Source organism: Tachysurus vachellii, chromosome 2 (genome assembly GCF_030014155.1).
Source record: "Tachysurus vachellii isolate PV-2020 chromosome 2, HZAU_Pvac_v1, whole genome shotgun sequence".
Lineage (NCBI taxonomy): Eukaryota > Metazoa > Chordata > Actinopteri > Siluriformes > Bagridae > Tachysurus > Tachysurus vachellii.
In genome coordinates this window covers 16,392,062-16,401,936 of record NC_083461.1, presented here as the reverse complement: position 1 = coordinate 16,401,936, position 9,875 = coordinate 16,392,062, and the positions used below count along the sequence as shown (strand labels likewise).

Here is a 9,875-nt window from a genome sequence, read left to right as displayed (position 1 = left end):
TTTACAGCACGGCACATTTCACTCAGGACAGCATTGAGAAAACAGGCCAGTGTGACAGGATTGATTTAGCCTGGGGTTTCATGACATTAAATAATGAATCAGCATAATTCTGCACAGGTTTGGAACAGCAGCTGGTTACAAAACAGACAGTCAGGAGAACATTTGCAGACATTAACATACAAAATGCTGCTTCTTTTGTTAATCTGGTTCATTAATGTCATCTCACTGACACTGCTGATAGTGTAACTACAGCATAAAGCCATCATGTCCATGACAGGAAAAGAGTCTCAGCATAAACAGAAGGAGTTGTATATGTGGAAAAATAGTGCAGTACAGTTGATGGAAATTACTAAGATGTGTTTCAAAAACAGGTATATATTTAAAACAAGAAAATAAGATATGAGAAAATAAGTCCATTTATGCATGTTTAGATGAACTGTTCTCTCTGTGTATGCATGGGGTTCCTTGGCTCTACTTATATTTACATTTTCTCCCACCTAACACCATGCCTGTAGGTGGCTGGTGACTCTAAATTACCCCTAGGTGTGAATCTTTGTGTGTATGTGTGCATTTTGTGCATTTATGTCCCATCTAGTGTTTGATTCTGCCTCGTGTTCAGTGTTCCGTGGCTAGGATCCAGAGTCACTGTGACCCTGACAAGGATAAAAAGCAGAATAAGTAAATGATTTAAATACAAACAACACAATGTGTGTTTGAAAGGACTAGCTAATGCAGATTTGAAATTTGCTAGCATACATGCTTAGCTTAGATCAACTCCTAACAGCGTTCTTCTGAAGAATTTATGAAATTTACCATTTCTTTTCATATTTGCAATTTTCCTGATGTGTCAGCTTCAGCATTAAGTACAATAGCAGAAACACAGGTCCATGGTCCATTTATTGCCTTTTAGGAAAGAAGGGGCAGAACTGAGCAGCTTTACCAGGTATGGGAGAGAACTAATTTCACAGCCAGAAACATATTGGTGCTTAAATGGCAGAAACCATCCAGGCTATTTTTATTCCTGTTTTTTTATTAATATATCTTTGAAATTCTATGATTATTAAATGTCTATATATACACAGCTAAGCCACATCTAGGGCAATTTGCTCATGACAGGGATCAATTCTTGACAACATATAGAGTATTCGTCTAGAAGATCATTTCATCAGGCCACTGTCCTTTTCGGTATTAAGACAAAATGTTTAAAAGCTAAGAGAGATGGATGTGACCTCCATTTGTCAGTAGTCTCAAACGAGTCTTATCTGTCCTTCCATTCAGCAAACAACAACTTCAGGATGATATGAGAGGTCACTAAAGGATTTAGTATTAGTGCTACACCTTAAAAGGGATCGTCATATGTCAGGTCTAATCCTCACTATGAACTGAATTATGCCTGGCATAAGAAAAGAAGCTCTTGGCTGCTGCTCTTGTAAAATCAGAAGAAACATGAAAAGAGAGCCCTCTACTACAGTATCAAAGCACTGCTGCTGTATCTAGGGCAGCAGACTGCTGTGTCCAACATACTTCCTTTTCTTTTTTTTTAGCCCTGCTTTTCTACCACTCCGGAGTATCAGCTCCCACCATCAGCTACCACTTGATGTGATTAAGTGTACACTTGGTCTGTGCTTTAGCCCTCTCTTTACAATAGCGTTGCTGGACTATAATGTACTTGTTGAACTCTTGTCATAAGGCAATCACTGAATCTTTTAGGTTGAATTCCAGAGCATCTCTGTAAGTGAAATAGCTTTGTGCTTTTATGTAAAAAAGACAGCACAGAGTAAAGAACACCCACAGAATTTGTGTGTGAGAATCTGTAAGCTCTGTTGGTTAGGCGATAAGTACCGTGTACTGGGACAGAACCTGAACACGCTACCAATCACTTGACTCCTACTAGAGGCAAACAGTGGGGTGCAGGACTGATCTATGATGCTCAGTACACACCCAGAGAAGCACTCGTACCAGCTGTATAGCTCGGATTAATCGCCTTCTCTTATTAACAGATGAAGTCTTAGACCGAGTGCTGAAATACAGCTCATGTGCTCCTTGAGGTATGCATTTAAAAGAGCACCTTGAAATCTGAAATCTTTTCTGACTATAACTGTTCATTGCTATTTGCCTTGTTTGCATCTAATAATGGCTCAACCCAAATAAGCATAATCACCATAATTACCATAATTTAGTGATAATTACATCAACTACAACAAAAGTGCTGCTTAGAGCATGGCACACAAACATGTGTTCATTACAGGAATGGCTGTTGTTGGGCTGCCTGCTGTGTTTTAAGTGGTCTACGATAGACATCTCTCTCTATTATGTGCCATATAGTTTGCATACAATGTAAAAAGGTTTTCAGACACAGAACACCTTGTGTGGCATGGACTAGGCACCGTCTCCATCTTGCATCTGTCATCCGATTTCAGTCATGCAGTCGAAGCACACTGCGTCTGTGCCTCCTTATTGCATGTGGATCCATTCCAATAAATGGAATCCCTACAGAACAGCACACAGCATGCACAGATCACGTCCACACACCAGTGAGATTTGATTGCAATGTCAGCTGGTTCCCGTCTCAAACAGGACAGATCAGTTACAGCACATTTAGATACCAGTATGTCTGCCCTGGCTTTAAAAATGTAATAGCAGCTGAAAGTAAACATCAGTCAGTTTAGATTGTAAGGCATGTCAGTGCAGCATTGCCAAAGTCAGTGAAATGAAGTGTCTCTTTATGTGCCTGGAAATGCATCCCTAAATAATCATCAGTCATGAAATAATCAGTGTGATGTTCCTCTGTGGAGGAGAGCTTCCTGTTTAACCCAAAGTTCGCTCCAAGCTCTTCCAGGCAGACAGGCCCTAGAGCAGCACATGATCTCAGAGATACGAACAAATTACCACCCCAATGCGGCTCATCTTCCAGTCTCAACTGTTTATGCAAATGACACATGTCGCAGTTAGAAACGTGTCAGTTTCTCCTCCCCATCAGGCCTTTGTTTTGAGTGAGAGGTTAATAGGGAAACTGCTGGTTTTTCACTGCCGATTCTGGAAGTTCTTGTAGTCTGCTGTTAATCATGAGATCCCAATATTTAATTGCCCCCTTGTAAATATTTAGCTCTCTCAATGTATTCATCACAAAAGCTCAAACACTGACTGTGATTATTCCCTGTGATTCATTCAAATATTTTTTCCATATGGCCTGAGACACTGATAAAGCATCTTAATCTATGTCATATTTGGAATTCTAATGGCACACCTCATTTAATCTCGAGGTTGTTAAGAGGTTCAACTACTAGTCTGTATTATTCCATGTAATTTGATTACAGCCAGAGAACACTTTCCTTTTATAATATTCCCATATCTGCTACTTGAAGAGCTACTTTATGCAACATCTTTGTTTTGAGCAAGGTCAACATCTCCAATTCTGCCTGCAGACAAAGGAGCATTGAATCGAAAATCAAGTCCACTTGAACTAAAAGAATAAGACGTACCGTATAAATAAAAAAGTATGCTTGGTCTCGAGATGCACTAAAGCAGATTTTTGAATTAAGTAACCCTGTAGGGAGCAGTGAAGGCGAACATCTGGGATTGATGGTGCCGAAGGCAACATTTCACAAGTGAAACAAGCATGCACCGGTTTTCCAAGAACACTTTGTTGATAAATTATCAACCACAAACATGAGTGACATTACATAAAAGGGCTTATCTCAAGCGAGTTATGTAGAGCGACTGGCCTGGGTTCACTCCACTGTGCAGTCATCCACTCCTGAGCTGCACATTTTCAGTGGAGGCAGTTCCCCCATTTAGAACACACATTATTCTGCTGTTACATAACCACTAAAAAAGGATAGAACCCAAAACCCTTTTTTGATGGTTGCTAAACCATCAGGTAACTATAGCAACCAGTGATCCTGGTCAATCACTATATTGGGAAATATTTTGCAGCCAACTGTTTACAAATATTCAGAGTTTGTTCTGCTTGCTGTTACAGGTGTAAAATCTCTCGGAATTGGACACAGAACAGAAGTGCTTATTTCTACTGATTTATTCATTTTGCTCTTTTCACTGGTTTAAGGCTGGCAGCTCTGCTTCTGCTGATATAAAGAAAACCACCGAGTCTGCTAAGTACTGCTAATGTACAAAAGACTGCAAAACTGATATCCAGTAAAAAGCTGCTGCTATGGCACAAGCTACAGTCAGATGGACAGAATATAAATGTAGGCTAATGCTAATGACGTTACATGGAATACATTCCAATAATGTACTCATTTGAATATGATTTCTTTCATCTTTGTGTACATAATAAGTTTAACAGTCAATAAACAATGACATTGTCATTTGTCAAGTTGAAGTAAAAATAAAAGGAAAATTGCAGTGAGAATATATTCAGGCTCATTATTGTGCTCAAACATAAAAATAAACATGATTTGTTCATTTGTTTAGTGGAGCGTCCACTAATGTAATTACAGTTAGTATGCTCCACTGTGCATTTGGCTTTGTGTAACAAAACTCTGGGTCTTCAGGAATAAAAAAAAAAGAAAGAAAAAGAAAAGGATAACAGAAATATCCCAAATCATGACAATTCATCCTCTCCACTTCCACAAGAGTGGCCACATACATTCAGGACCTCAGGCAGCATATTCATTTTCATGACTTTTAGATATTGTCCTCTAGAATCTATCCAGTTTTTTTGATGCATCATTAACACTATGGAGCATTATACAATGAAAAATGAAAAGGATTGTATTTGCTCAGCTATTAAGCCATTACGTGTAAGAGTACTGCAATACATTACTGTGTCCAACATACAGTATAGCAGATTAACAAAACATAAAAAAGGGTATTTTCCCCTTTATTTTGGTCAAGTTGAGTATAAGGTCATGTGCAAGTTACTTCAATTTGAATCCACAACTTTCTATAAAGCGTCAACAGGGATTTTAGCAAGAATTACGTCCTTCTTTCTTCTGATGAAGACAACTAGGCACCGTAGTAACAGAAAGCTCCACCACACGACTGACAGGTAAACAGAAAAGTTCTCTGTCAGAGTGCAGTTCCTCCACTCGTCTCGTCTCCATATATATCCAGAATGGAACAGGTGGCGAAGTTTTATAGAATCGAATCACAGATCTGAAGGTTAAGACAACAGACCTGTTGGAATCCATAATTCAGAGTTCAGGTCTGAGGTCAGTATCTGCTCTCAATATACAATGTGTGATTAGAAGGTTAAAGGTCACCACTCTGGGGCTCAGGGTTACGAGCATCACGACCAGAACTGCGGCCCAGCCGGGGAAAACGAGATGATGTCTTTGATCGTCCTGTTTTACTCCCACTCTCGGCAGCAGGAATGTCCCTGTGGAGAAAATAACACAAGCAGAGTTGATGCTCATGACAGTCAGCCTGTCATACTGGATAAACAACACTGTATACTGTGAAAGACTTTACACACTTTCACAACGCACCTGACGGATTAGCCTGAGCACAAAATGCAGTGGTGCATTACTCCTCATTATATACAGTATGAAGAAACACAGTAGAAGGTGAAGTATAAAACCAGAATAATCTCTTATGAGTGTGGGTAAATGTTTATTCAGAAAACAGGTAGTAATAGAAACAGCATGAAAGGGCCATTCAGTTATGCTATTTATAGTCAAACTATTCTAGCATAATGAAAGCAGAACAAACATTAGCCATACAGGCTGCCATACAGGCAGTGTTTCTAAAAACTAGACTGACATCTCCTTAGTTAATTAGTTCATTTAATAAATGAGTGCAATAAATGTGGAAATGACATATTTACAAAGGAACCCAACTTTAAAACGCATAGCATGGATAAGCTGGCAGTTCAGCTGACAAAGTTGACGCTGGCATGGAAGCTCTTTCTAGCTTAATGATGGATGGACTATGTGATGCCTGTAGCAGCCTCTAGGAGGTATATCTGACATATTCATCTCCTGTCTCATCAGCATCTGAAAAGGAATCTGTTTTGGCACCTTTGAGCCAGCATTGTACTGCTGACATCTACCAGTCTGACTACTAGCTGAGTGGGACGACACAGTGATGTGGGACCCATGGCTATGCAATTTTTTAGTATTTTTTATTATATGCTGCAAATCACAACAGAACAGGTTAAAGTTCTGGGTATATAGTACATGTTTGTTAGTTGTTTGTTCTTTTTGTTTCTATTTACTTCAGCTTCAGAAAAACACCTGTATGATCTACCAAAGCAACAATTTGGTTCAGATAAAAGCTGTATTTTTTTTTTCTTAATAATTGGGGACAATCAACACTCCACCAGATCAATATGAATATTTAATTTACACAAAGGAGACCAAAACCAGTAGACACACAAACACTGTGCTATAGCGTTAGAGAGCTTCAACATTATCTCACTCATTGGCTGCCATGACAACCACACAACTCATGAACCAAGATCTATTGACCATCTAAGAAAATGTTACTGCCTTTGTGATTGTGTGTGTGCGTGTTTGTGTGTTACGCTAAGACAAGGCAGGAGATCATAAACAAAGGATGAACTACAATGTCAATTACAAATAAAAATCCATTTGAGGTTTGAGAGTGTGAAGCTCAATGACAGGAGTGCACACTGCTGTATGGCTATTCTTTCTAAATACACCAGCACAGTCCTCTGCAGTCAGATGAGCATATCTGAGAAAATGAGGGAGAAAAGAGGACAGACAGAGATAAAAAAAAAAAAATAAATAAATAAATAAATAAATAAAAAAGAAGCGCACTGCTGAGTAGCTTTCAATCAAGCCTCAACAGCAGGGAGAAGTTAGACGCAGGTAAGTGGGGTACTGCCTTCTTTCACACATACACTTCAATCTATGCATCCATCTCAGAACTCTCATACACACACGTGCACACTCACTCTCTCATACACAAACACAGTCTCTCCATTCTCACATACGCATACACTATTCAGTCTGTCCCCACAGAGATTGGCTGAGCTAAATAACAGCTCCTCACTGAGCCATTACATAACCCTTCAGGACACAGCTCCAGCTCATCCTTTTACCACAAAGCGGCTTTGTCTGATTTTTGTACACTGGTGACATTTTAAAAAGAAATCAAGGGGAAAAATGTCCTCTAGCAAATGATTCCATTTGAGCAGATGGAAGGAACAGCGATGGCCCAAATCAGCATCCAGGTTTCTACAGTTTAACTCTTAGTGGTGTTCAGCCTTCAAAGAGAGCATATGTGAAAACAATGACGAGAACAGAACTACTTGTGCAGCTCAGTGCAAAAAGGGGCCAATCAGTTTTGTGTGTGTATGCATGTCTATGCTGTGAACAGGACATATATATTATCTCTCTCCCCACTGGGAAATGTGGAATGTTAGTGTGTAGTTGGTAAAAATACAAATGTATTTGAGGGTTTGATTCATGCAAATTTAAGGGTTTGATTCATGTTGGTTAATTACTGATTTTCCTTGAATTTGGCTGCGCGGTCGTTGGGTGGCTCGCCAATGCACTAGAATGCTTCTAATATGTAAAAGAAAAGGAGGCTGGACCAAAATGTACAGACAGAAAATGTACTGTCTCTGTGACCAGACTTTATACCTGGTAACAAATGGCCTTCAAACAATAGACAGATACAGTTAGGACCTTCTACTGGAGAACTTACATTGGACAGGACAGAAGGGCCATCCTGTGTATTGATCATTTCATTGCTTCACAGACAGGCCATTATGTTAAGTACAGGTAGGGCACAGACACAGTGTAATCAGCCATTTGGTTCCCCCTTTACAGTTATATGTTAATTACAGGTGGGGCACAGGAACATTGCATTGCATATGATTGCATATGAATGCCAGGTGTTAATTATGCATGAAAGAACTAGAAAATCCTTACATTACCTATTACCTGTGTGCTACTTGCTACCTGCTATTTTGTCTTCACGATGCCTTACCTGATGCTCAGCTGGACTTTTTTTTTCCCCTCTCTACATTTTTGGCCTCTCCATCATGCTCTCTCATTTCACCTTCTCCCTCCTCCGCTGTGTATTTTTACCATCACACAGACATTTTGACCTTTTTTTTTTTTTTAGTTTTACACTTTCCAATGAAGAGATTTCTAAAGGAAATTTAAAAAAAAGAATGACAGAGAAGCAACTTTCAGACTTTTTATTATTAACTACTGTAATAGTTTTCCCTCCCTGTCTTAATATGTGCTGTTTCTGTCTAGTCCTCTCTTCAGTCATGCAATATTACAGGTCAGGGTTTTTTTTTTCCAACATCCACAAGCAGACAAGTTAATCTAATATGTATTTAAGATACTACAGTCATTTACATTTACAGCATTATGGCCTTATCCAGGTTACCCAACTTCCTGTTATATCAAATAAAGGGCTGAACTTTAAATGACCACTAACTCGTGCTCTTGTTTTGATTTCATGTTCATTTTCACAGATCACCAAAAAAAAATAAATAAATAAACACTATTGTTGTGAGCTGTTGCAATGCTGTAGCATTAGTAAAGTCAACAAACAGTCAACACTTCATTAAATTCTTTAACTTTAGAGATAGATTACTCAAGATACGATATCCTTGTGATAAAAATCATGTAAACACAAAAGAAGTATCCACCAGCATTATGAATAAAAAAGCTGAGTGGAAGCTAAGATGTGAGCAGATATTCTGTTAAACCAAGCAACTAAAAAACGGATGGGAGAAAAGGGTTGGTGGACAGTTTACTGCTGTAGTGCCATTTTTATCAGATTACACACACTGAAAGGGTTCACAAAGTTAAAGCAATTTAACAGAGTTACAGAAAGATGGGTCCACATAGGGTCTAGAAACACTTCTGATCCAGGTGTGAAACAAACATGATAGGACTAACAAGTAAACAGGTTTGGATGGGTTTGCATGCAAAGAAAGCTGTTTATTATTATTAGCATGAGGGTGTGATTATTTCCGTGCACAAGAACAGTTCTTGGTCCTACATGCCTGCTCTGGAATAATCCTTTTTGGCGTAAAACACAATATTACATTCTTTATGAAGGTAGGAGAATGATTAATGAGCTTTTCTAGAGTTTATGCCAATTTCTGGCTCCCACCTTCATAGATTCTTTAAACCATCAATATGCAATTAAAATAAACCCAGAGCAAGTGGACAAGTGTGGCATTACTAATTACTGCACAAGCTGAATTGTGTGCTTGGTGAATTATATATACTCAGCAGACATATTAAAATGCTAGGCAAGCAATTTGTGATCTGACAAGCTATATAGTTTTGATAGCATGAGTTCAATGGTTTAAAAGTACAAGTGTCTGATTGTGGATGTGAAAAAAATGAACACGACCCAATACATAAGCTGCTTTTTCTCTCTCAAAAAACATTTCTGAACTCAAGTCCATTTGAAAATGTCTGAGTCCCGAGTCATCTTTTGTTGTCTAAAAAAGGCTGTGACAACAACCGTTTCATCTAAACTTCCCCTTCTCCTGCTCTAGCTGTGCTAAACCACACAGCTCACAGATGAAGATACCAGGATTAAACAAACACACACACACACACACACACACGGTTCGGTGTTCTATTTCACAACCGTGCCTGCACCCATTGCATGATGGACAACTCACTTTGCTTCACTGCTAGCATGAGACTGTGCTGTTCAGATTTATTAAAGCAGGTCAGTTCAACAGCAGCAGATGCTCTTGGAATGTATGCAGGCAACATGGCTAAAAAATATAGTGAATATGCCATCAATATAGTAGTTTGACATATGGGGACAAAGCAAAGATTGAAATATTACTAGCTAGATATTCATTCATCTTCTACCGCTTATCCGAACTACCTCGGGTCACGGGGAGCCTGTGCCTATCTCAGGCGTCATCGGGCATCAAGGCAGGACACACCCTGGACAGA

General features: G+C 39.1%; 1 protein-coding gene across 2 annotated transcripts in view; it reads right to left on the bottom strand.

The window, feature by feature from the left end:
• Positions 1 to 4,021: 4,021 nt before the first annotated feature.
• snx29 (sorting nexin 29) overlaps positions 4,022 to 9,875 on the bottom strand; it is a 76,771-nt gene continuing 70,917 nt past the window's right edge. For both annotated transcript variants that reach the window (XM_060860013.1, XM_060860021.1), the window contains exon 21: positions 4,022 to 5,341. In XM_060860013.1, coding sequence (XP_060715996.1) covers positions 5,215 to 5,341 — 127 coding nt within the window. In that variant the 3' untranslated portion in view covers positions 4,022 to 5,214. The remainder of the gene's footprint in view (positions 5,342 to 9,875) is intronic.